The 26,611-nt window shown below is 66.6% G+C and overlaps 1 protein-coding gene across 3 annotated transcripts in view; it reads right to left on the reverse strand.

The window, feature by feature from the left end:
- FLNC (filamin C) overlaps positions 1 to 26,611 on the reverse strand; it is a 47,767-nt gene that overhangs the window by 10,144 nt on the left and 11,012 nt on the right. The window contains exons 10-38 of one of the 3 annotated variants that reach the window (XM_075141428.1): positions 25,560 to 25,686; positions 25,214 to 25,350; positions 23,808 to 24,001; positions 22,699 to 22,812; positions 21,944 to 22,087; positions 21,401 to 21,524; positions 20,801 to 20,961; positions 20,588 to 20,678; positions 19,793 to 19,962; positions 18,820 to 18,937; positions 18,130 to 18,392; positions 15,787 to 16,384; positions 14,193 to 14,366; positions 13,442 to 13,604; positions 12,304 to 12,464; positions 11,058 to 11,225; positions 9,993 to 10,116; positions 9,742 to 9,898; positions 8,933 to 9,122; positions 7,520 to 7,774; positions 6,824 to 6,837; positions 6,332 to 6,419; positions 5,903 to 6,043; positions 5,195 to 5,323; positions 4,883 to 5,056; positions 3,938 to 4,099; positions 3,122 to 3,325; positions 1,933 to 2,085; positions 1,708 to 1,830 (exon numbers count right to left, since the gene is read on the reverse strand). In XM_075141428.1, coding sequence (XP_074997529.1) covers positions 1,708 to 1,830; positions 1,933 to 2,085; positions 3,122 to 3,325; positions 3,938 to 4,099; positions 4,883 to 5,056; positions 5,195 to 5,323; positions 5,903 to 6,043; positions 6,332 to 6,419; positions 6,824 to 6,837; positions 7,520 to 7,774; positions 8,933 to 9,122; positions 9,742 to 9,898; positions 9,993 to 10,116; positions 11,058 to 11,225; positions 12,304 to 12,464; positions 13,442 to 13,604; positions 14,193 to 14,366; positions 15,787 to 16,384; positions 18,130 to 18,392; positions 18,820 to 18,937; positions 19,793 to 19,962; positions 20,588 to 20,678; positions 20,801 to 20,961; positions 21,401 to 21,524; positions 21,944 to 22,087; positions 22,699 to 22,812; positions 23,808 to 24,001; positions 25,214 to 25,350; positions 25,560 to 25,686 — 4,821 coding nt within the window. Of the gene's footprint in view, positions 1 to 1,707; positions 1,831 to 1,932; positions 2,086 to 3,121; positions 3,326 to 3,937; positions 4,100 to 4,882; positions 5,057 to 5,194; positions 5,324 to 5,902; positions 6,044 to 6,331; positions 6,420 to 6,823; positions 6,838 to 7,519; positions 7,775 to 7,857; positions 7,882 to 8,932; positions 9,123 to 9,741; positions 9,899 to 9,992; positions 10,117 to 11,057; positions 11,226 to 12,303; positions 12,465 to 13,441; positions 13,605 to 14,192; positions 14,367 to 15,786; positions 16,385 to 18,129; positions 18,393 to 18,819; positions 18,938 to 19,792; positions 19,963 to 20,587; positions 20,679 to 20,800; positions 20,962 to 21,400; positions 21,525 to 21,943; positions 22,088 to 22,698; positions 22,813 to 23,807; positions 24,002 to 25,213; positions 25,351 to 25,559; positions 25,687 to 26,611 lie in introns of all 3 variants that reach the window. The other 2 variants (XM_075141410.1, XM_075141419.1) reach the window with 2 other exon arrangements.

A 26,611-nucleotide genomic window follows, 5' to 3' on the forward strand; every position in this document is an offset into this window, starting at 1 on the left:
AGACAACGATGGAGACAACGATGGAGACATGGATGGATGGAGACATGGATGGAGACAAGGATGGAGACATGGATGGAGAAAACAATGGAGACATGGATGGAGACATGGATGGAGATGTGGATGGAGACGTGGATGGATGGAGACGTGGATGGAGATGTGGATGGAGACGTGGATGGATGGAGACGTGGATGGATGGAGACATGGATGGAGACATGGATGGAGACAACAATGGAGACATGGATGGAGACATGGATGGAGACAAGGATGGAGACGTGGATGGATGGAGACGTGGATGGAGACAAGGATGGAGACGTGGATGGAGACAAGGATGGAGACAAGGATGGAGACAACAATGGAGACAACAATGGAGACAAGGATGGATGGAGACATGGATGGAGACAAGGATGGAGACATGGATGGAGACATGGATGGAGACATGGATGGAGACAAGGATGAAGAAAACAATGGAGACATGGATGGAGACATGGATGGAGATGTGGATGGAGACGTGGATGGATGGAGACATGGATGGATGGAGACATGGATGGAGACAAGGATGGAGACATGGATGGAGACACGGATGGAGAAAACAATGGAGACATGGATGGAGACATGGATGGAGATGTGGATGGAGACGTGGATGGATGGAGACATGGATGGATGGAGACAAGGATGGAGACGTGGATGGAGACAAGGATGGAGACAACAATGGAGACATGGATGGAGACATGGATGGATGGAGACGTGGATGGAGACAAGGATGGAGACAACGATGGAGACAACGATGGAGACATGGATGGATGGAGACATGGATGGAGACAAGGATGGAGATGTGGATGGAGACGTGGATGGATGGAGACATGGATGGATGGAGACATGGATGGAGACAAGGATGGAGACAACAATGGAGACATGGATGGAGACAAGGATGGAGACGTGGATGGATGGAGACGTGGATGGAGACAAGGATGGAGACGTGGATGGATGGAGACATGGATGGAGACAAGAATGGATGGAGATGTGGATGGAGACGGATGGAGACAAGGATGGATGGAGACAAGGATGGAGATGTGGATGGATGCAGGGATGGAGAGATGGATGAGACATGGATGGATGGAGACATGGATGGAGACATGGATGGAGACATGGATAGAGACATGGATGGAGACATGGATGGAGACGTGCATGGAGACACGGATGGATGGAGACAAGGATGGATGGAGACAAGGATAGACACAGGGATGGATGGAGACATGGGTGGAGATGTGGATGGATGGAGAAGTGGATGGTTGGAGAGATGGATGCAGGGATGGACGTAGGGGTGGATGCAGGGATGGATGGACGTGGGGATGGACATAGGGGTGGATGCGCAGATGGGTGGACACGCGGATGATCACAGGCACAAGAAGACACGCGTGGGTGGATGAACATGTGGATGGACGCGTGGATGGACGCAGAGGTGGGCGGAGGCACACGCGGAGGAACGCACGGACGGGCGCGCGGACGGAGGCAGGGAGGCACGGAAAGGCAGGGGCGGACGCAAACGGACACGGGGACGGACGCACGGACGGACGGGGAGAGAAAGAAGAAGGAGGCGGAAATCAGAGCTGGGCCGAGACGCGTCCCCGTCCCCGAGCCCCACGGAGGAGGAGGAGGAGGAGGAGGAGGAGGAGGAGGAGGAGGAGGAGGAGGAAGGCCGGCCCCTACCTGGGATCTTGAGGTTGAGGTCGCAGGTGCTGCCGATGGTGGCGATGGAGGGGGCCTGCCGCCGGCGCGTGATGCTCTCCTTCATGCGCCCCTCGCCCGTCACCTTCACCGTGAAGGGGCTCCCTGCGGGTGACGGCCACCTCAGGGACCTGGTCACCAAGAGGGGACCCAGGGGACCGGGCTCCCCGGTGCCACCCCGCCTGTCCCCATCCCCCCTGTCCCCACCTGGGACGTGTTTGTCGGCAAACTTGATGTTGATGGTGTAGTTCCCGGGCTCGGTGGGGCAGTAGGTGACCTTGCAGGTGCCGTCCTCCACGTCCTCACAGTTGATGTCCACCTTGCTGGGACCCTCGATGGACAGGCCCAGCCCGCCGTAGCCTGGGCAGCCACGGGGACACGCTCAGAGATGTCCCACCACTGCTGTCCCCATCCTGGCCATGGTCACACCATGGCCACCACCCCATCCTGGCCATGACCACACCATAGCCGTGGTCACCATAGCATCGCCCTCTTGGCTATGGCTGCACCATGGCCACAGCCACCATCCCTTCCTGGCCATGGCCACGCCATGGCCACCACACCAGCCCAGCCACCACCGTGGCCACCACCCCAGCTTATGCTGGCCACAGCTATGGCATGGCCTTGGCCACCATCTCACCTGGGCCTTGGCCATGCCACCATCACAGCCACCATCCAACCCCAGCCACAGTGACCATCCCACCTTGGCCATAGGCATGGCCACCGCCGCACCCCAGCCACAACCATGGCCACCATCCCATCCTGGCCATGGCACACCACAGCCATAACTATGGCCACCACCCCATCCTATGCTGGCCACAGCCATGACATGGCCATGGCCACCATCTCATCCCAGCCACAACCATGGGCACCATCCCATCCCAGCCACGACCACGGCCACCATCCCATCCTGGCCATGGTCATGGCCACCATCTTGTCCCAGCCATGACCACGACCACCATCCCATCCTGGCCATGGTCATGGCCACCATCTTGTCCCAGCCACAACCATGGCCACCATCCCATCTTGGCCATGGCACACCATGGCCGTGGCCATGGCCACCACCCCATCCTATGCTGGCCACAGCCATGACATGACCTTGGCCACCATCCCATCTTGGCCATGGCCACGGCCACCACCTCATCCCAGCCACAACCATGGCCACCATCCCATCCTGGCCATGGTCATGGCCACCATCTTGTCCCAGCCACAACCATGGCCACCATCCCATCTTGGCCATGGCCACGGCCACCACCTCATCCCAGCCACAACCATGGCCACCATCCCATCCTGGCCATGGCCATGGCCACCTTCTCATCCCAGCAATGACCACACCATGGCAACGACCATCCCACAGCCCCATCCCCACCCGTGGCCCCGGGGACCGTGGTCTCACCGGCGCTGCGTGTGTCCACGATGAACTCGGACACCTCGAACGTGTGACCTTCCACCAGCCCCTTGCCCCACACCTTCACCCGGCTGGCGTCCCCGATCTCCGACTGCCCCACCAGGATCTTGAAGGGGCTGTTGGTGACGTGCTGGCCGCTCTTCTTCACGCTCACCACATGCTCGCCCACCTCCTTGGGCGTGAAGGAGATGCCTGGGGGGGACACACCACCATCAGCCACCACCTCCAGCCCTGGCCACCACCACCAGCCCTGGCCACCTCCACCAGCCCCTGGCCACCACCTCCACCAGCCCTGGCCACCTCCACCAGCCCTGGCCACCACCTCCACCAGCCCCTGGCCACCTCCACCAGCCCTGGCCACCTCCACCAGCCCCTGGCCACCACCTCCACCAGCCCCTGGCTACCTCCACCAGCCCTGGCCACCTCCACCAGCCCCTGGCCACCACCTCCACCAGCCCTGGCCACCACCACCAGCCCTGGCCACCTCCACCAGCCCTGGCCACCACCTCCACCAGTCCCTAGCCACCACCACCAGCCCCTGGGCACCAGCAACGTGCCCTGGCTGTGGCCACCAAGCCCTGGGCATCCAATGCCATGGGGCCACCCATCCCTGTGACCCCATAGCCCCCATCATCCCCTGTCCCACGTCCCCAAGTCCCCAAGTCCCACACCACCCTCTCTGTGCGCCCACCACCCTACACCCCGTGTCCCGGTTCTCCTGCGCCCACATCCTCCTGGCCCCATGTGTGTAGGTCACTGTGCCCCCATGTCCCCCTGTCCCCTGTCCCCGTGTCCCCCACCCACCGATGTGGCGGTTGGGCAGCCGCTTGAGCAGGCAGGGCTCCTCGTTGCCCGACGGCGCCCGGATGCTGGCGGTCAGCAGGCTCAGGTCCGTCTCCGTGATCTTCAGCGAGACATCCGTCGAGGTGCCCACGTTGAGTTGGGACGTCCGCATGGAGTCGTCCCCTATGGAGATGCCATCAGCGGGGCCGAGGGGACGGGAGCCCGAGGTGGGGGGGGGGGGACATGGATGGGGTCACCAGGGCTGGAGATGGATGGGGTCCCCATGGCCATGTGGACAGGGTCCCCAGGGTCAGGGAGGGATGGGGTTCCCATAGATGTGTGACTTGGGTCCTCAAGGCCATGTGATAGGGTCCCCAGAAGGTCCCCTGGGCCACGTGATGGGGTCCTGGTGGCCACGCAGGGGTGGTCAAGGCCATGTGATGGGGTCTTGGAGGCTGGGAATGGATGGGGTTCCCATGGCCATGTGGTGGGGTCCTGGTGGCCATGCAGCTGTCCCCATGGCCAGGTGCACAGGGTCCCCATGGCCATGTGATGGGGTCCCCAAGACCCCACAAGGTCCCCATGGCCATGTGATGGTGTCCCCATGACCCCACGAGGTCCCCATGGCCACGTGATGGGGTCCCCAAGACCCCACAAGGTCCCCATGGCCATGTGATGGTGTCCCCATGACCCCACGAGGTCCCCATGGCCATGTGATGGGGTCCCCAAGACCCCACAAGGTCCCCATGGCCATGTGATGGTGTCCCCATGACCCCACAAGGTCCCCATGGCCACGTGATAGGGTTCTGGTGACCAGGGACGGCCAAGGACACCACGGCTATGTGATGGGTTCCCAGTGACCATGCAGGTGCCCCCATGGCCATGACCACGCAGGGGTCCCCAAGGCCATATGGAGGTCCCAAGGACCTTGGTGGGGTCCTCAGGACCACGGGGGTCCCGTCTCACCGGTGATCTTGGCGGTGAAGGGGCTGCCCGGGATGTGCTTGTCGTCGAAGCGGACGATGATGTTGTAGTCCCCGGGGGCGGTGGGCAGGTAGGACACGGTGCAGGTCCCGTCCTTGTTATCCTGGCAGGTGATCTCCGCCTTGGAGGGACCTTCCACCGCCAACGAGAGCCCACCTGGGGGGCACGGGGTGGGCGTCAGGAGGCATTGGGGGGGTCTCCGGTCCCTTCCCAACCCCTCCCGGTGACATTGCGGGGGGGGGGTCTCCAAAACCCTCCTAGACCTCCCGGTGCCCCCCCTTGGCCACCACTCACCCTCCCCGGCATCTTTGGTGACGATGGTGAAGGTGCAGGGCTTGTTGACCATGCCGTGGCTCAGCCCCGGCCCGTAGGCGCTGACGTGCCGGGGGTTGATGGCGTCCACGTAGAACTGGAGGGGGCTCCCTGGGGACACGGGGGGCGACGCTCAGGGACCCCGCGGGGAGCCCAAACCCATGGGTGCCCCACCAGGGTGAGGTGGCATCAACCTCGCTCAGCCACCGCCCGGTGCCTCCCAGTGCCTCCCAGTACCTCCCAGGGATCCCACAGTGCTTCCCAGTGCCTCCCAGTGCCCCCCAGTGCATCCCAGTGCCCCCCCCAGTGCCCCCCAGTGCCCTTCCAGTGCCTCCCACTGCCCCCCAGTGCCTCCCAGTGCCCCCACAGTGCCCCCCAATGCCTCCCCAGTGCCTTCCAGTGACCCTCCAGTGCCCCCCCAGTGCCCTCCCAGTGCCTCCCAGTGCCCCCCAATGCCTCCCAGTGCCCCCCCACTGCCCCTCCAGTGCCCTCCCAGTGCCTCCCAGTGCCCCCCAATGCCTCCCAGTGCCCCCCCCAGTGCCCCCCAGTGCCCTCCCAGTGCCTCCCAGTGCCCCCCAATGCCCCCCAATGCCTCCCAGTGCCCCCCCAGTGCCCCCCAATGCCTCCCCAGTGCCTTCCAGTGCCCCTCCAGTGCCTCCCAGTGCCTCCCAGTGCCCGCCGTGGTCTCACCGGGGATGTGGTTGCCGTCGTAGCGGATGTCCATCTCGTGCAGCCCCTTCTCGGTGGGGGCGTAGCGCACCGTCACCGTCCCGTCCTTGTTGTCGGTGATGTTGGGTCGCGCCGTCTTCCCCGAGGGCATCCGCACCTCCCCTGGGGCCGCCGCGTCAGCCGGGCACCGGGGGCGAGGGGGGGCGGGCACCCCATAGCCAGGCACCCCACGCCTGGGCACCCCTCCCTCTGCATCCCCACAGCCTGCAGCCTGCCCCAGTGCCTCCCAGTGCCCCCCAGTGCCCCTCCCAGTGCCTCCCAGTGTCCCCCCAATTCCTCCCAGTGCACCCCCAGTGCCTCCCAGTGCCTCCTGGTGCCCCCCAGTGCCCCCCCAGTGCTTCCCCAGTGCCTCCCAGTGCCTCCCAGTGCCCCTCCCCTGCCCCCCCCTACCCGTGATCTCGCCCTTCTGCACGGTGAAGGGGATGACGAGGTTGAAGGGCCGGAGGTTCTCAGCGGTGGCGGGGGGCTCCTCCGTGGCCTGACGCCGTGGGGCAGAGAGGGGGCGTAAGAACCACGGCACCCCGACGTGGGGTCCCGACCCCAGGGTGCCCACCATGGCCCCAACTCGCTGCCCCGTGGTGTCCATCGTGGTGTCCCAACCCCATGGTGTCCACCCCAGCCCCAACTCAGCCTCATGGTGCCCATCATGGTGTCCCAATTCCATGATGTCCACACCAGCCCCAGCCCTCTGACCCTGGTCCACCAGGATCTCCCAACTCCACGATGTCCACACTGGCCCCAACTCAGCCCCATGGTGCCCATCATGGTCTCCTAACTCCATCCTGATTACCATGGCCCTAAATCTCTGTCTCATGGTGCCCATCATGGTCTTCCAACTCCATGGTGCCCACCACGGCCCCAAAACTCTGCCCCATGGCCCACCAGAATCTCCCAATCTCATGAAGGCCACCACAGCCCCAGCTCTCTGCCCCATGGTACCCATCATGGTCTCCCAACCACATGGCGACCATCACAGCTTGCCTACCCTATGGTGCCCATCATGGTCTCCCAACTCCATGGTGCCCACCCCAGCCCTAACTCTTTGCCCCTTGGTGCCCATCAGGACCTTCCAACTCCATGGCGACCATCACAGCTTCCCTACCCCACAGCGCCCATCATGATCTCCTAATTCCATCATGCTCACCATGGCCCCAACTCTCTGCCCCTTGGTGCCCATCATGGTGTCCCAACTCCATGGTGTCCACACCAGCCCCAAACCTCTGCCCCTTGGTCCACCAGAGTCTCCCAACCCCATGATGTCCACCCTGGCCCCAACTCAGCCCCATGGTACCCATCACGGTCTCCCAACCCCATGGTGCCCACCATGGCCCCAGCTCTCTGCCCCACGGTGCCCATCATGCTCTCCCAACCCCACGGTGCCCACCATGGTCTCCCAACCCCATGATGTCCTCCACAGCCCCAACTCTCCACCCCTTGCTACCCATCACAGTCTCCCAACCCCTCGGTGCCCACCATGGCCTCTCGACCCCACGGTCCTCCCCACAACCCCACCCCATGGCCCTGCAGCTCCTCCTCCCTGGTGCCCACCACAACCTCCCACCCCAGCCCCCCCAACGCCACCCACCAGGACGTGGAAGGGGCTGTTGGGGACGTTCTCCCCCCCGAAGCGGATGGTGATGACGTATTTCCCGGGCTCGGGGGCGGTGTAGTAGATGTCGAAGGTGCCGTCGTGGTTCTCCACCACGTCCACGTCCAGCTCGGCCCCGTCGGGGGTGGACACCTTGCAGGTCACCTTCCCCTGTCCGGCCGCTTTGGCGTCAACCGTGATCACCGTCTCCTCCCCGATTTGGATGGTGGGACCCAAACAGGCACCTGCGGGAGGGTTGGGGGGTGTCATGGTCATGGGGACCCCCAAGGCAGCCCCCTGGCTTGCCCCTCCCCCCGGCCCCACTTACCCAATCCGTGGCCCCCAATGGATACTGCAAAGAGAGAGCGGGGAAAAGCAGGTGAGAAGGGGGGAGGGGGCTGGGGTGGGGGGCTCCGGGGGGGCCAGGGGGCTCCGGGGGGCTCCGGGGGGGGCCGGGGGGCCGGCGGGTCCTGCTCTGCTCTGGGGGCACCCGCTCACCCCCCACTGCGCCGTGGGGCAGGGGTGAGGGGTGGGGGGGGGGCAGCGGTGGGGGGGGGAGGTTTGGGGGGTGGGGGGGTGGGGGGTGGGGGGGTGCAGGGGTGGGGAGGGGAGGGGTGGGGGGGGGGGCAGGGGTGGGGAGGGGAGGGTTGGGGGGTGGTGGGGTGGGGGGTGGGGGGGCGCAGGGGTGGGGAGGGGAGGGTTGGGGGGTGGTGGGGTGGGGGGTGGGGGGGCGCAGGGGTGGGGAGGGGAGGGTTGGGGGGTGGTGGGGGGCAGGGGTGGGGAGGGGAGGGTTGGGGGGCGGTGGGGGGCAGGGGTGGGGAGGGGAGGGTTGGGGGGCGGTGGGGGGCAGGGGTGGGGCAGATGGGGGTGCTGGGTGGGGCAGCAGCCATGGGGCAGGGGGTGGGGTGGGGGCAGCCGTGGGGTGGCATGGGGCAAGGCAGGGGTGCGGGGGTGGGATGGGATGCCGTGGGGCAGCGCGGGGACGCCGTGGGGCAGCGCGGGGATGCCATGGGGCAGCGAGGGATGCCGTGGGGCAGCAGGGGATGCCGTGGGGCAGCGAGGGATGTGTGGGGCAGCAGGGGATGCCGTGGGGCAGCGAGGGATGCCGTGGGGCAGCAGGGATGCCGTGGGGCAGCAAGGGATGTGTGGGGCAGCGAGGGATGTGTGGGGCAGCAGGGGATGCCGTGGGGCAGCGCGGGGATGCTGTGGGGCAGCGCAGGGATGCCGTGGGGCAGCAAGGGATGTGTGGGGCAGCAGGGGATGCCGTGGGGCAGCAGGGGATGCCGTGGGGCAGCGCGGGGATGCCGTGGGGCAGCAGGGGATGCCGTGGGGCAGCAGGGGATGCCGTGGGGCAGCGCGGGGATGCCGTGGGGCAGCAGGGGATGCCGTGGGGCAGGGCCCACCTGTGACGAGGCACTTGCTGGCGTCGCCGGCGGGCACGGCGTGGATGCGGAAGGGGGAGCAGGGGATCTCGTCCCCCCCGTACTTGATGGTGATGGTGTAGCGCCCCGGCAGGTCGGGGACGTAGGAGACCGTGTAGGTGCCGTCCCCGTTGTCCCGGATCGCCGCCTTCTTGGGCTGCCCCTCGGGGTCCTGCGGGCACCACCCGGCTCAGCACCCCATAGCACGGGTGCCAGGGCACCGTGTGGGGCTCAGCACCCCATAGCATGGGTGCCAGGGCACCGTGTGGGGCTCAGCGCCCAATGTCATGGGTGCCAGGGCAGCACCCATGCACCATATGGGGCTCAGCACCCCATGGCATGGGTGCCAGGGCATAATATAGGGCTCAGCACCCCATGGCATGGGTGCCAAGGCAGCACCCATGCACCCTACGGGGCTCAGCACCCCATGGCATGTTGCCAGGGCAGCACCCATGCACCATATGGGGCTCAGCGCCCTATAGCATGGGTGCCAGGGCAGTACAGGTGCACACTACAGGACTCAGCACCCCATAGCATGGGTGCCAGGGCACCGTGTGGGGCTCAGCGCTCAATGTCATGGGTGCCAGGGCAGTACAGGTGCACCCTATGGGGCTCAGCACCTCATACCATAGGTGCCAGGGCAGCACCCATTCACCATATGGGGCTCAGCACCCCATGGCATGGGTGCCAGGGCACCATACGGGTGCTCAGCACCCCCCACCGCCACGTCTGCCAGCCCCGCACCCCATCACCTCCAAGGGCTCAGCCCCCCCGGCCCCCCGGGTGCTCACCAGGATCTGGACCGTCAGCAGCCCCTCGCCGGCGTCGCGGGCGTCGATGGTGAACTCGACGGGCAGGCTGGCGGGGATGCCGCTGGCGCTCAGCCCCGGCCCGCTGGCACGCACCTTGCTGGCGTCGTGGGTGGGCAACACCTTGATCTTGAAGGGGCTGCGGGTGGGTGGGTGGGGGTCAGTGGGGTGCCGGGACCCCCATGTTGGGGTGGGTGTGTTTCCCCCACCCACCCAAGGGTGCTGGTCCTCACCTGCGTGGCACCTCCTGGTCGGCGTACTTGACGGCCACGGTGTAGGGCCCGTCGGTGGCCGGGGTGTAGTTGACCTTGTGGGTGCCGTCACCGTTGTCTCGTACCTCCACCGGCTCCGCCAGACCTGCGGGCAGCAGCCGTCAGTGGGGCAGGGTGACCCGTGGGGCAGGACACCCTATGGAGCAGGGCAGCCTACGGGGTAGGACACCCTATGGGGCAGGGCATCCTATGGGGCAGGACACCCTACGGAGCAGGGCAGCCTACGGGGTAGGACACCCTATGGAGAAGGGCATCCTATGGGGCAGGGCAGCCTATGGGGCAGGACACCCTATGGGGCAGGGCAGCCTATGGAGCAGGGCAGCCTATGGGGCAGGACACCCTATGGAGCAGGGCAGTCTATGGGGCAGGGCACCCTATGGGGCACGGCACCCTATGGAGCCGGGCATCCATGGGGCAGGACACCCTATGGAGCAGGGCAGCCTACGGGGTAGGACACCCTATGGAGAAGGGCATCCATGGGGCAGGGCACCCTATGGGGCAGGGCAGTCTATGGGGCAGGACACCCTATGGAGCCGGGCATCCATGGGGCAGGGCACCCTATGGAGCCGGGCATCCATGGGGCAGGACACCCTATGAGGCACGGCACCCTATGGAGCCGGGCATACATGGGGCAGGACACCCTATGGAGAAGGGCATCCAATGGGGCAGGACATCCTACGGAGCAGGGCACCCCATGGAGCAGGACACCCCATGGGGTAGGACACCCTGTGGGGCAGGACACCCTATGGACCATGGGATCTATGGGGTTGGATACCCTATGGAGCAGGACATCCCTGGGCAAGGCAACCCCATAAGTTGGAGCACTCTATAGAGGGGGACCTGCCAGGGGGCAGGGCACCCCCTGGGGCAGTGGGTTCCTGGGCAGAGCACCCCATGGAGGAGGACACTCCATGGAGAAGAACATGCCATGGGGTAGGGCAACTCTTGGAGCAGGACACCCCATGGGGCAGGGCCCCCCCTCCATCCATGCCCCCCACCACCTCCCCGCCGCGTGTCCCCACCTACCGGAGGGTCCCAGCAGCGTCACCTCCAGGGGCGCCAGCCCGGCGGCGCTGCAGTCCACGGTGAAGGTCTGGGGCAGCCGGGCCCTGACGCTGGGGCCCAGCCCTGGCCCCGAACACTTCACCTTGCTGGGGTCCACCACCTCCTTCACCGGCACCCGGAAGGGGCTCCCTGCGGCGGCGGGCAGGGGTCAGCGTGGGCGGGGGTCAGCGTGGGACGGGGTCAACATGGGCATGGGGTCAACGTGTCCATGGGGTCAACACATCCATGGGGTCAACGTGGGCATGAGGTCAACGTCTCCATGGGGTCAATGTGTCCATGGGGTCAACGTGGGCATGAGGTCAACGTCTCCATGGGGTCAATGTGTCCATGGGGTCAACGTGGGCATGAGGTCAACATCTCCATGGGGTCAATGTGTCCATGGGGTCAACGTGGGCATGAGGTCAACATCTCCATGGGGTCAATGTGTCCATGGGGTCAACGTGGGCATAGGGTCAATGTGGACACAAGGGACAGCATCTCCATGGAGTCAACATGGGCATGGGGTGAACGTGTCCATGGGTCAATGTGGACACAGGGACAGCGTGTCCATGGGGTCAACGTCTCCATGGGATCAACGTCTCCATGGGGTCAACATGGTCATGGGGACAGTATGGGCACCGGGACAGGATGCCCATGGGGCCAGCATGTCCATGGGGTCAACGTGTCCATGGGGTCAACATGGGCGTGGGGTCAACATGGCCATGGGGTCAGTGTGGCCATGGGGTCAATGTGGACACAGGGACAGCGTGTCCATGGAGTCAATGTCTCCATGGGGTCAACACGGCCATGGGCACAGCATGGGTTCAACATGGTCATGGGGTCAACATGGGCGTGGCGTCAACATGGGCATTGGGTCAGCGTGGCCATAGGGTCAGCGTGGCCATGGGGACAGTATGGGCACAGGGACAGCATGGCCATGGGGCCAGCATGTCCATGGGGTCAACATCTCCATGGGGTCAACGTGGACATGGCCTCAGCATGGGGTCAACATGGGCATGGGGACACCAAGGCCATGGCCATGGGGCCGGCACAGGCACGGGCTCAGTGTGGCCGTGGGGTCAGCACAGCCACCATGGGGTTGGCCATGTGGTCAGCACAAGCACCTCCACCGTCCAGCACCAAGGAACCCATCTCCGACCCACAGCCACCCTGGGGGGTACCTCAGCCCCACAGCTCCCCCCAGCCACGCCCCAGCCCCTCCACGCACCAGGGATGGGGTGGCCACCGAAGGTGATGTTGACGTCGTAGTCCCCAGGTGTGAAGGGGATGTACTCCACCGTGCAGCTCCCGTCCTTGTTGTCCTTGCAGGACATCTTGGCCTCGGAGGGACCCTCGATGGCCAGGCCCAGCCCCCCGGTGCCCGCACCCCTGGGGACAGGACACCGCTCAGGGACGCTGCCAGGGCTGGCCTGGCTTTTGGGGTAGGGGTGGCACGTCCATGGTGGGTGCCGGGGTGGGGGGGTCACATCTATGGTAGGGTGATGGCAGGTGCTGCGTTGGTGGCATGGGGCTGGAGGTGCCACCACCATGGCAAGCAGATGGAGGTGGCACTTCCATGGTAGTGGGATGAAGATGCCACGTTGGTGGTAGGGGGATGGAGGTGCCACCTCCATGGCAAGGGTATTGAGGTGCCACTTTGGTGGCATGGGGCTGGAGGTGCCACCTCTGTAGCAAGGGGACGGAGATGCCACATCAGTGGCAGGAGGGCAGAAGTGCCATGATGGCAGCAGATGGACAGAGGTGCCACCTCCATGGCAGTGGGATGGAGGTGCCACGCTGGGGGGTGAAGGTGGCACATCGATGGCAGGGGGTGGAGATGCCACGTTGGTGGCAAGAGATGGAGGTGCCACATCCATGGCAGGAGGACAAAGATGCCACGTTGGAGGCAAGTGGACGGAGGTGCCACATCCAATGTAAGAGGATGGAGGTGGCACCTCCATGAGAGAGGATGGAGGTGCTGGGTTGGTGGCATGGGGTGGAGGTGGCAGGTGATAGCATGGGACAGTGGTGGCACATCCATGGCATGGGACCGGAGGTGGTGGGTTGGTGGCACAGGACGGAAGTGCCACATCCAATGCAAGAGGATGGAGGTGGCACCTCCATGGAAGATGCTGGAGGTGGTGGGTTGGTGGCATGGGATGGAGGTGCCACAAACATGGCATGGAATGGAGGTGGCAGGTTGGTGGCAGGAGATGGAGGTGGCATGGGATGGAGGTGGCACCTCCATGGCAGGGGATGGAGATGGTGGGTTGGTGGCACAGGATGGAGGTGGCACCTCCATGGTAGGGGCTGGAGGTGGTGGGTTGGTGGCATGGGACAGAGGTGGCCGAGGGTCCGGTCCCCACCTGGTCTCCACGGTGAAGCGGTTGGCCTTGCCGACGAGGCCGCCCTCCAGGCCGGGCCCGTGCGCCCGCACGCGGGTGGGGTCGCAGCCCTCCGTCACCCCCACGCGGAAGGGGCTCTTGGGGACCGCCACCTCGTCGTAGGTCACCTCCACCCGGTGCATGCCTGGGGACACGGGGACACGCCGTCACCCCCGCCCGCCATGGGGAGGGGGGCTCAGGGGGTTTGGGGGTCCCTGGTTGGGGTTTGGGGGGTCTCAGGGGGGTTGAGGGTCCTTGCTTTGGGTTTTGGGGGGTCTCAGGATCTTGGGGTTCCCTGGTTGGGGTTTGGGGGGGGTTTCAGGTTCCCTGATTGGGGTCTGGGTGGTCTCAGGGGGTTTGGGAGTCCCTGCTTTGGGTTTTGGGGGGTCTCAGGGAGTTTTGGGGGTCCCTGGATGGGGTTTGGGGGGTCTCAGGGTTTTGGGGTCCCTTGTTGGGGTTTTGGGGGGGTCTCAGGAGATTTTGGGGTCCCTGGTTGGGATTTGGGGGGGTTTCAGGGTCCGCGGTTGGGGTTTTTGGGGGGTCTCAGGGTTTTGGGGTCTCTGGTTGGGGTTTTGGGGGGGTCTCAGGGGATTTTGGGGTCCCTGGTTGGGGTTTGGGGGGGTTTAGGGTCCCTGGTTGGGGTTTGGGGGTCCCCGGGGGTGTTGGGGTCCCTGGTTGGGGTTTGGGGGTCCCCAGGGGTGTTGGGGTCCCAGGGTGGGTGGGGGTCCCTCACCGTCCTCGTAGGGGGTGTAGTCCACGCGGTAGGTGCCGTCGCCGTGGTCGGTGACGTAGGTGTCGGTCTGGGCGCCCGAGGGGTTGACCACCCGGGCCTTGACGTGGGGTCCCCCCGTCTTGGTCAGCGCCCGGGCGTCCACCGTGAAGTCGGTGCCCACCTCCCGCAGCACCCCTGCGGCACAGCACCCTCAGCATCCCCCAGAGGTCCTGACCTCTGGCCACCCCCCACCCCGGACCACCCATTGCGGGGTCTCCGGCCCCAATCCCCGCTGTGCCCCACAGCTACGGAGCCCCCCATAAGAGGGGGTGGCCGTGGGGATGTCCATGGGAGGAGGTGCCCATGGGGAGGAGGTGCCCATGGGGAGGAGATGTCCATGGGGAGGGGGTGCCCATGGGGATGCTCATGAGAAGAAGATGCCCATGGTGGTGTCCATGGGGAGGAGATGCCCATGGTGGTGTCCATGGGGTGGAGATGCCCACAGGGATGGGATGCCCATGGGGAGGAGGTGCCCATGAGAAGATGCCCATGGTGGTGTCCATGGGGTGGAGATGCCCACAGGGATGGGACGCCCATGGGGAGGAGGTGCCCATGAGAAGATGTCCATGGGGGTGCCCATGGGGAGGAAGTGCCCACAGGGATGGGACGCCCGTGGGAAGGAGATGCCCATGAGGAGAAGATGCCCATGGTGATGTCCATGAGGAGGAGATGCCCACGGGGAGGTGATGCCCATGGGGATGCTCACGGGAGGGAGGTGCCCATGGGGAGGAGATGCCCATGGTGGTGTCCATGGGGAGGAGATGCCCACAGGGATGGGATGCCCATGGGGAGGAGGTGCCCATGAGAAGATGCCCATGGTGGTGTCCATGGGGTGGAGATGCCCACAGGGATGGGATGCCCATGGGGAGGAGGTGCCCATGAGAAGATGTCCATGGTGGTGCCCATGGGGTTGAGATGCCCACAGGGATGGGACGCCCATGGGGAGGAGGTGCCCATGAGGAGAAGATGCCCATGGTGATGTCCATGAGGAGGAGATGCCCACAGGGATGGGACGCCCATGGGGAGGAGGTGCCCACAGGGATGGGACGCCCGTGGGAAGGAAATGCCCATGAGGAGAAGATGCCCATGGTGATGTCCATGAGGAGGAGATGCCCACGGGGAGGTGATGCCCACGGGGATGCTCACGGGAGGGAGGTGCCCATGGGGAGGAGATGCCCATGGTGGTGTCCATGGGGTTGAGATGCCCACAGGGATGGGATGCCCATGGGGAGGAGGTACCCATGAGAAGATGCCCATGGTGGTGTCCATGGGGTCGAGATGCCCACAGGGATGGGATGCCCATGGGGAGGAGGTGCCCATGAGAAGATGCCCATGGTGGTGCCCATGGGGTTGAGATGCCCACAGGGATGGGATGCCCATGGGGAGGAGGTGCCCATGAGAAGATGCCCATGGTGATGTCCATGGGGTTGAGATGCCCACAGGGATGGGATGCCCATGGGGAGGAGGTGCCCATGAGAAGATGCCCATGGTGGTGTCCATGGGGCGGAGGTGCCCACAGGGATGGGATGCCCACGGAGATGCCCCTTGCTCTCACCTCGCGGCTCCACGCCTTTGCCGTAGACCTTGACGCCGCTGGTATCAACAGCGGGATCGACGGTGACGCGGACGGGGAACTTGGGGACGGGGTGCCCGCCGTACTTGATGGTGATGGTGTAGGAGCCGGGGCAGGCGGGGGTGTAGGTGATGGCGTAGGTGCCGTCCCGGTTGTTCTGGATGAGCACCTCGGCTTTCACCCCGGCTTCCGAAATGATCTCGATGGTGAGTTCGGCGTCTCCGGCTTTGGAGCAATCCACCATGAAGGTGGCCACCTCGCCGGCTTTCCCCCGTTCCAAACCGGGTCCGCTGGCCGTCACCTTGTTGGGATCGAAGACGGGGGTCACCTCCGCCTTGAAGGGGCTGCCGGGGATGTGCCGATCGGCGAAGAGGATGTTGATGGCGTAGTCGCCGGGCTCGGTGGGCAGGTAGGAGACGGAGCAGGAGCCGTCGCCGTTGTCCTGGCACTCGATCTTGGCCTCGCAGGGACCCTCCACCGTCAGCCCCAGCCCCCCGGTGCCGGCGCCTTTGGTGTCGATGGTGAAGGGGGCGGGGGTGCCCACCCGGCCGCCCTGCAGCCCCGGCCCGTAGGCGCACACCTGGGGGGGGGACAGGGGCGTCGGGGGGGGCTGGGGGCCGCGGGCGCGCGGGGGAGGGGCGCGCCGGGGGCGGGGGGCGGCGTGCAAGGCACGGGCACGATGGCGGTAAGCGTGCAAGGCACGAGGATGAAGATGGCGGTAAGTGTGCAAGGCACAAGCACAATAGCGGTAAGCGTGCAAGGCACAAGCATGTTGGTGATAAGCGTGCAAGGCCCAGGCGCGATGGCAGTCAGCGTGCAAGGCACAAGGATGCTGGCGGTGCGTGTGCAAGGCACGGGCACGATGGCGGTAAGCGTGCAAGGCACAAGGATGATGGCGATAAGTGTGCAAGGCACGGGCACAATGGCAATAAGTGTGCAAGGCACGGGTGTGCTGGCGGTAAGTGTGCAAGACACAACGATGATGGCAATAAGCGTGCAAGGCACGGGCGTGACGGCGGTAAGCGTGCAAGGCACGGGCACAAGGGTGGTAAGCGTGCAAGGCACAGGTCTGCTGGCAGTAAGCGTGCAAGGCACGGGCACGATGGCGGTAAGCGTGCAAGGCACAACGATGACGGCGATAAGTGTGCAAGGCACGGGCACAAGGGTGGCAAGCGTGCAGTTGCACCTGCAGCACGAGTGTGATCAGCACGGGTGCCCCCCGCGCAGTAGGAGAGCAGGGAGTGTGCAAGCAGCGTGCAAGCGGGGTGAGCGTGCAAGGAGCAGCGCGTGCGGGTGCAACCGGCTGGCACGTGTGAGCAGGGAGCGTGCGCTCGGCGTGCGTGCCGGGAAGGCGCCGGTGAGCAGCGTGGGTGTGCGACAGCGCACGTAGCAGCGTGGGCGTGCAATGAGACGCGTAGGCAGCGTGGGCGTGCAAGGAGTGTGCGCAGGCAGCGTGAGCGTGCAAGGGGCACGTGCAGGCAGCGTTGGTGTGCAATGACACACAGGCATCGTGGGCGTGCAAGGAGCGTGCACGGGCAACGTGGGGGTGCAACGACACGTGTAGGCAGCGTGGGTGTGCAAGGAACATGCAAAGGCAGTGTGAGTGTGCAAGGAGCACGTGCAGGCAGCGTGGGTGTGCAAGGAGCATGCAAAAGAAGTGTGAGTGTGCAAGGGGCATGCACAGGCAGCGTGAGTGTGCAACGGCATGTATAGACAGCGCGGGCGTGCAATGACACGTATAGGCAGCGCGGGTGCGCAAGGAACATGCAAAGGCAGCGCGAGTGTGCAAGGAGCATGTGCAGGCAGCGCGGGCGTGCAACGACGTGTGTAGGCAGCGTGGGTGTGCAAGGAGCGTGCACGGGCAGCGCGAGCGTGCAAGGGGCACGCGCAGGCAGTGTGGGCGTGCAACAACGCGTGTAGGCAGCGCGGGCGTGCAAGGAGCACGCGCAGGCAATGTGAGCGTGCAAGGACACGGATAGGCAGCGCGGGCGTGCAAGGAGCGTGCACGGGCAGCGCGAGTGTGCAAGGGGCACGTGCAGGCAGCGGGGGCGCGCCGGGGGGGGGCCGCGTGCGCGTGGCACGAGGCCGCGCGTGTGCAAGGAGGGGTCCCGCCCGCCACGCCACGCCCGCCACGCCCACCCCACCCGCCCGCCACGCCCGCCACACCCACCCCACCTGCCTGCCACGCCCACCACGCCCACCCCGCCCGCCCGCCACACCAGCAACACCTGCCACGCCCGCCCGCCACGCCCACCACGCCCACCCCGCCCGCCCGCCACACCCGCCACGCCTGCCACGCCCGCCCACCACGCCCGCCACGCCCACCTTGGCGGGGTCGGGGGGCAGCAGGGCCTCCACGGGGAAGGGGCTGCCGGGCAGGGGGTGCCCGTCGTAGGTGACCTCCAGGCGGTAGGGCCCCTCCTCGGGCGGGGTGTAGGTGACGGGGTGGGGTCCGCCGGGCGGGGCCGGCCCCACCCTGCAGGGGACGGGGCGGCGGGAGGGGCCGGTGACCTTGACCTCCACCTTGCCCTGGCCCCCCGCCCCCTGCGTCGCCACCGCGAACTCCTGCGCCTGCCCCACCTCCACCTCTGCGGGGGGGAGGGGAGGGGGGTCAGGGTGGGGGAAGGGCACCCACCCCATGGGTGCCCCCCAGGGGGTCCCAGTCCCACATGGGTGCCCCCCCCCCCCCCCATGGATGCCCCCCCCCCACCCCCGTGCTGGCCCCCCACAGCCCCAAGTGCTCCCCTCCTCCACCCTGGGTGCTCCCCCACCCCCACCAAGTGCTCCCCTCCCCCACCTTGGGTGCCCCCCCACCCCCAAGTCCTCCCCTCCCCCACACCTGGATCCCCTCCCCCCCCGTGCCCCTCTCCCCCAAGTCCTTCCCTCCCCCCCTGGACCCCCTCCACCACCCTGGGTGCCCCCCACCCCCAAGACCTCCCCTCCCCCCCCGGTGCCCCTCCCCCCCGGTGCCCCTCCCCCCAGGGCCCCGCCCCCCCGGGCCCCGCCCCCACTCACTGCTGCTCAGCCCCTGCACCGTGACCTTGCCCAGCTGCAGGGGGGGGGCGACGGGGACGGAGAAGGGGCTGCGGGGGACCTGGTCCCCCCCGTAGGTGACCACCACGGCCAGGGGACCCTGCGGGGACACCCGCGCCTCAGGGTGCTGCCGCGGGGGGACTGGGATCGGGGGCACCCGTGGGTGCTGGGGGGGACAAAGGGGTGCTGGGGGGGTGGGGGGTGCCCACGGGGCTGGGGGGGGGCTGGGGGTCCCTGGGGTGTCCATGGGGGGCACGGCTGTACATGGAGGTGGCCGTGGGGACGGGGTACCTATAGGGGTGCCCATATGGAATGGGGTGCCCTATGGGACGGGGTACCTATAGGGGTGCCCGTATGGAATGGGGTGCCCTATGGGACGGGGTGCCTATAGGGGTGCCCGTATGGAATGGGGTGCCCTATGGGACAGGGTACCTATAGGGGTGCCCGTATGGGATGGGGTGCCCTATGGGGTGCCACTCTGGGGCAGGGTGCACCTATGGGGTGGGGTGCTTATAGGGGTGCCCATATGGTGCCCCTATGGGATGGGGTACCTATAGGGGTGCCCGTATGGGATGGGGTGCCCTATGGGGTGCCACTCTGGGGCAGGGTGCACCTATGGGGTGGGGTGCTTATAGGGGTGCCCATATGGGAAGGGGTGCCTCTATGGGGCGGGGTGCTTATAGGGGTGCCCATATGGGCTGGGGTGCCCCTATGGGATGGGTGCCCCCATGGGATGCCCCTCTGGGGTGGGGTGCTTATAGGGGTGCCCGTATGGGAAGGGGTGCCCCTGTGGGGCGGGGTGCCTATAGGGGTGCCCATATGGGCTGGGGTGCCCCTATGGGATGGGTGCCCCCATGGGATGCCCCTCTGGGGTGGGGTGCCTATAGGGGTGCCCCTACGGGGCGGGGTGCCTATGGGGGTGCCCCCATGGGGCGGGGTGCCCACGGGTGCCCACCTGCTGCAGGGGGGTGTACTTGACGGTGTAGGAGTAGTCGTGGTTGTCGATGACCTCGAAGTCGCGCACGGCCGCGCCCGGCCCCGGCCCCCCGAACTGCACCCCCAGGGGGGCCTTGCCCGCGCCCTTCGTCTGCACCGTGAAGTGGGTGGGCTTCCCCACCTCCACGCCTGCGCCGCACCGTCAGCGCCCGCCGCGCCCAGACCCACAGCACCCACAGCCCCACAGCACCCACAGCCCCTGCCCCACAGCACCCAGACCCCCAGCACCCACAGCCCCACAGCACCCACAGCCCCTGCCCCACAGCACCCAGACCCACAGCACCCACAGCCCCACAGCACCCACAGCCCTGCCCCACAGCCCCTGCCCCACAGCACCCAGACCCCCAGCACCCACAGCCCCTGCCCCACAGCTCTGCCCCACAGCACCCACAGCCCCTGCCCCACAGCCCTGCCCCACAGCACCCAGACCCTCAGCACCCACAGCCCTGCCCCACAGCCGCTGCCCCACAGCACCCAGACCCCCAGCACCCACAGCCCCTGCCCCACAGCTCTGCCCCACAGCACCCACAGCCCCTGCCCCACAGCCCTGCCCCACAGCACCCACAGACCCTGCCCCACAGCACCCACAGCCCCTGCCCCACAGCACCCACACCCTCAGCACCCACAGCCCTGCCCCACTGCACCCAGACCCCCAGCACCCACAGCTCTGCCCCACACCACCCACAGCCCCTGCCCCCCAGCACCCAGCCCCTCAGCACCCATCCCCTCAGCACCCGTCCCCCCGTCCCCTCACCCGTCCGGCTGAGCCCGGGTCCCTCCGCCTTGACCTTGCTGGCGTCGTGGGACGGGTCCACCTTGATGCGGAAGGGGCTGCTGGGGATCTCCTGGGGACAGAGCGGGTGGCACGGTGGGACGGTGCCACTGCCGAGGTGACGCCCGCATCACCCCAGCGGTGGCACCCAGGGCACCCGGTGTGGGGCGGGAGGGGGGGACGGGTGCGCGGTACCTGGTTGGCGAAGAGGACCATGATGGTGTAGAGCCCGGCGCCCGGCGGCGTGTACTTGACCGTGAAGGTGTCGTTGTCGTTCTTGATGATGTCAAAGTCAATGTCGGCCTCCAGCGGCCCCACCACGCCCGGGGCGCACTTGATCCCGATGCTGACGTCACCTGTGAGGTGTCCCCCACCGTCAGCACCCGTGTCACCCTGCTCCTCTGGGGTGGTACCAAGGGATGGGGTGGGACCAGGGACGTGGGACTGGACCAGGACCACGGGTGCTGGACCAGGGATGATGGACCAGGAGCAGGAATCATGGACCAGGACCAGGGATGATGGACCAGAGATGATGGAGCAGGGATGCAGGACGCAGACCAGGGATGATGGACCAGGGATGATGGACCAGGACAGGGATGATGGACCAGGAATGATGGACCAGGGATGATGGACCAGGACGGGGATGATGGACCAGGACCAGGGATGATGGACCAGGACCAGGGATGCAGGAGCAGGACCAGGGATGATGGAGCAGGACCAGGGATGCTGGAGGTGGGGTCACGCCCACAGAGGGGTCCCCTTGGGTGCTGCCTGCCCCCAGCGGTGGGTACCCACCCTGCCCGGCCTCACTGCAGTCAACGGTGAAGTAGGTGGGCTCGTTGGCCTTCAGCCCTGTCTTCTCCACGCCTGGCCCATAGACCTTCACCTTGCCGGGGTGGCTGCCCTCACCCACGTTCACCTGTGGGCACGGGGAGCGTCACCAGTGGGCACCCGCGGTGCCGTGACCCCCTCCTGTGCCTGGCACCCCATATACACCCCCTGCCCCGTAGCCAGCACCCTCCTCCTCCTGGGTGGCACCCCACGTACCATGCACCCCATGCCCCTGCCCAGCACCCTGCCATTGGACCTGGCACCCCACACCCCATGGACCCCACCCCTGCGCCCAGCACCCTGGCACCCCATGGGTCTGGGACCCCCAACCCAACCCCACCACTGGCACCCCAACATCCTGCGGGCCTGGCACCCTATCTCCAGCACCCCAGCACAGTGGGACCCCCATCCCCACCCCAACACCCTATAGGTCTGGGACCCCCATCTCCATGCCCATCACCCCATGGGCCCCCCAGGGCCACCCCATGGGACCCCCATGGCACCCACGCGGAAGGGGCTGCGGGGGGTGTTGACACCCCCCCAGGTGACGATGATGGTGTGCTTGATGGCCTTGGTGGGCACGTAGACGCAGTGGTAGGTGCCGTCCCCGTTGTCCTTCACCTTGATGTCGATGGGGAAGCCCTCGGCATCCTGTGGGCACCGGCGGGGTTGAGGGGATTCATTGGCACCCAAGGGCACTCAACAGCACCCAACAGCACTCAATGACACCCAACAGCACCCAACAGCACTCAAAGGCACCCAACAGCACCCAATGGCACTCAATGGCACCCAACAGCACTCATCGGCACTCAAAGACATTCAATGGCACCCAACGGCACCCACTGGCACCCAACGGCACCCAACAGCACCCCATGGTACCCAATGGCACTCAACAGCACCCAACAGCACCCAACAGCACTCAATAGCACTCACCGGCACCCAATGGCGCCCAACAGCACCCAACGGCACTCAACGGCACCCAACAGCACCCAACGGCACTCAAAGACATTCAATGGCATCCAACGGCGCCCACTGGCACCAACGGTACCCAATGGCACCCAACGGCACTCAACGGAACCCAACAGCACCCAACGGCACTCAAAGACATTCAATGGCATCCAACGGCGCCCACTGGCACCAACGGTACCCAATGGCACCCAACGGCACTCAACGGAACCCAACAGCACCCATCAGCACTCAACGGCACTCAACAGCACCCAACAGCACCCATGGGCACCCAACGGCACCCAATGGCACCCTACCTGGGCGTAGAGCTTGAGGGGGCCCTTGCCGGCGCCGCGGGTGTCGATGGTGAACTCTGCCGGCCGCTCCACGATGCAGCCGGTGGGCTCCAGCCCCGGCCCGAAGGCCTTCACCTATGGGTGGGGGTGAGGGTGGGGGGGTCAGCACCCTCAGCGCCCATGGAGGGGGCAGGGGGGGGAGATTGAGGGAGGGGGGTGGAGGGGGAGGGCAGGGAGAGCAGCGCAGAGGGGCGCGGGGGTGCAAAGATGGGGGGTAGCACCCGTGGGTGCAAGGGCGGGGAGCAGCACCCATGGGTGCAGGGGGTGCCAACGCCAGCTGCGCCCGAGGACGAGGGACAATGGGTGGCACGGCAGCCGCGTGGCGGGGGGCAGAAGGGGGTGCCATGGGGCGCAGTGGGGCGCAGTGGGGCCCAATGGGGTGCAAAGGGGTGCAGTGGGGCGCAGCGGGGTGCAATGAGGCGCAATGGGGCGCAATGGGGCACAGTGGGGCACAGTGGGGCACAGTGGGGCACTATGGGGGGCAGCGGGGCCCAGCAGGGTGCAATGGGGCACAATGGGGCGCACGGGGTGCCATGAGGTGCAATGGGGTGCTATGGGGCATAACGGGGCGCTATGGGGTGCAATGGGGTGCAACAGGGTGCTATGGGGCACAACGGGGCGCTATGGGGTGCAATGGGGTGCAACAGGGTGCTGTGGGGCACTATGGGGCGCTATGGGCTGCAATGGGGTGCAACGGGGCGCTATGGGGTGCAACAGGGTGCTATGGGGTGCAATGGGGCGCTATGGGGCGCAATGGGGTGTTATGGGGTGCAGTGAAGTGCTATGGGGTGCTATGGGGTGCAATGAGGTGTTACGGGGTGCTGTGGGGAACAGTGGGGTGCAGTGGGGTGCAATGGGGCGAAACGGGTTGCAATAGGGTGCAATGGGGCGCAATGGGGTGCCATGGGGTGCTATGGGGCGCAACGGGGCGCAACGGGGCGCAACGGGGCGCTATGGGGCGCAACGGGGCGCTATGGGGCACAATGGGTCGCAGCGGGTCGCAACGGGGCACAATGGGGTGCAGCAGGGTGCTATGGGGCGCAGCGGGGCGCAGCGGGGCGCAGCGCTACCTTCTCGGGGCAGGCGCCGGGGGGGGCGGGCAGGATGTGGGCGATGAAGGGGCTGTCCTTGATGTCCTCGTCGTCGCAGACCACGTGGACGGCGTACTCCCCCGCCTCGGTGGGCCAGTACCGCACGTCGCAGGAGCCGTCCCCCTTGTCGTCACACTCGATCTTGGCCTGCGAGGGGCCCTCGATGGAGAAACCTGGGGGACGGGGACACAGGCGGTGGCACCGGCGGGGGGCGGTGACCCCCCCCTCCGCGGTCCCCCCAGCACCGCCCGTGGTGGTGGCAGCGTGGTCACCCCCAGCCTGCGCCACCCCATGTGTCCCCATGTGGTGGTGACACCCCCCCACCCAGTCCTTGTCTCCACTGTGGTCACCCCCAGCCTGTCCCCACGTCCCCACCGTGAGGTCCCCCACCCCATGCCCACGTCCTCACCACGATGCCACCCAATATGTCCCCACAACCCCACCATGGTGTCACCTACCTCCATGCCCACATCCCCACCACGAAGCCACCCAATATGTCCCCACGTCCCCAGAATGAAGCCCCCCCCATGCCCACGTCCCCACCACAGTGTCCCCCACCCCATGCCCACGTCCCCACTACAATGCCACCCGATATGTCCCCATGTCCCCACTATGAGGTCCCCCACTCCGTGCTAATGTCCCCACCATGGTGTCCCCCACGCCATGCCCATATCCCCACCATGATGCCACCCAATATGTCCCCACGTCCCCACCACAGTGTCCCCCTCATGCCCACGTCCCCACCATAGTGCCACCCAATACATCCCCATGTCCCCACCATGGTGTGTGTCCCCCCATGCCCACGTCCCCACCACGATGCCACCCAATATGTCCCCATGTCCGCACCACAGTGTCCCCCTCATGCCCACGTCCCCACCACAAAGCCACCCAATATGTCCCCACGTCCCCAGAATGAAGCCCCCCCCATGCCCACGTCCCCACCACAGTGTCCCCCACGCCATGCCCACGTCCCCACCATGGTGCCACCCAATACGTCCCCATGTCCCCACCATGGTGTGTGTCCCCCCATGCCCACGTCCCCACCACGATGCCACCCAATATGTCCCCATGTCCCCAACCATGAAGCCCCCCCTCATGCCCACGTCCCCACCACGGTGTCCCCCACCCCATGCCCACGTCCCCACCACAAAGCCACCCAATATGTCCCCACGTCCCCACCATGAAACCCCCCCTCATGCCCACGTCCCCACCATGGTGCCACCCAATATGTCCCCATGTCCCCACCATGGTGTGTGTGTCCCCATGCCCACGTCCCCACCACAATGCCACCCAATATGTCCCCATGTCCCCACCATGGTGTGTGTGTCCCCATGCCCACGTCCCCCCCACGGTGCCACCCAATGCGTCCCCCCGCCCCCGCTCACCCAGGGTCCCCACTTCGGTGCCGATGGCCTCCACCACGAAGTCGGCCGAGCGTCCCACCACGCCGCCCTCCAGCCCCGGCCCCCAGGCCCGAACCTTCTGGCTGCCCGGCCGGGGGGACACCTGCACCTCGAAGGGGCTGCGGGGCCGCGGGGCCGCGTCACCGGGGGGCACGCCCCCGACCGCGCCCCCGCCGCGCCCCGACCACGCCCCGACCGCGCCCCGACCGCGCCCCGACCGCGCCCCGGTCCCCCCGCGTCTGCACCCAGCCCCGCCAGGCTCCCGGGGTGGGGGGTGGGGGGGGCGTATTGGGGTGGGGGTCCCCATGGGTGGGGGGTGTCAGCTGACCTGCGGGGGATGGCGTAGCCGCCCCAGGTGATGGCCACCTGGTACTTGCCGGGCACCTCGGGGTGGTACTCGCACTCGTAGACGCCGTCGCCCGCGTCCCGCACCGTCACCGGCTCCTCCGTGCCCTCTGCGTAAAGGGGGGGGGGGTGTCAGATGGGGGGCACCCCTATATGGTGCAACCCCCCCCCCCGTTATGGACATCCCTCTGTGGGGATCCCTGTGGGCACCCACCAAACCATGCAACCCCCCCACCATGGGCACGCCCCCCCCACAGGCACTCCCATGGGACCCCCAACCACCCAACGCCCCCCACCATGGGCACTCCATGGTGCCCCCCAACCATATAACCACCATGGGGACCCCCATGGGTGTCCCCCAACCTTGCACCCCTCCCCATGGTGCCCCCAACCATGCACCCCACCCGTGGTGCCCTCCAACCATCCAACCCTCATGGGCACCCACCATGGGCACCCCCCCCCATGGGCACCCCATGGGACCCCCAACCATCCAACCCCCCACCATGGGCACCCCATGGGACCCCCAACCATCCAACCCCCCACCATGAGCACCCCATGGGACCCCCAACCATCCAACCCCCCGCACCATGAGCACCCCATGGGACCCCCAACCATCCAACCCCCCACCATGAGCACCCCATGGGACCCCCAACCATCCAACCCCCCCCACCATGGGCACCCCATGGGACCCCCAACCATCCAACCCCCCACCATGGGCACCCCATGGGACCCCCAACCATCCACCCCCCCCCCACCATGAGCACCCCATGGGACCCCCAACCATCCAACCCCCCACCATGGGCACCCCATGGGACCCCCAACCATCCAACCCCCCACCATGGGCACCCCATGGGACCCCCAACCATCCAACCCCTCGCACCATGAGCACCCCATGGGACCCCCAACCATCCAACCCCCCACCATGAGCACCCCATGGGACCCCCAACCATCCAACCCCCCCCACCATGAGCACCCCATGGGACCCCCAACCATCCAACCCCCCACCATGAGCACCCCATGGTGCCCTCCAACCAT

The sequence above is a fragment of the Calonectris borealis genome, chromosome 1 (assembly GCF_964195595.1).
Source record: "Calonectris borealis chromosome 1, bCalBor7.hap1.2, whole genome shotgun sequence".
Taxonomy (NCBI): Eukaryota; Metazoa; Chordata; class Aves; order Procellariiformes; family Procellariidae; genus Calonectris; species Calonectris borealis.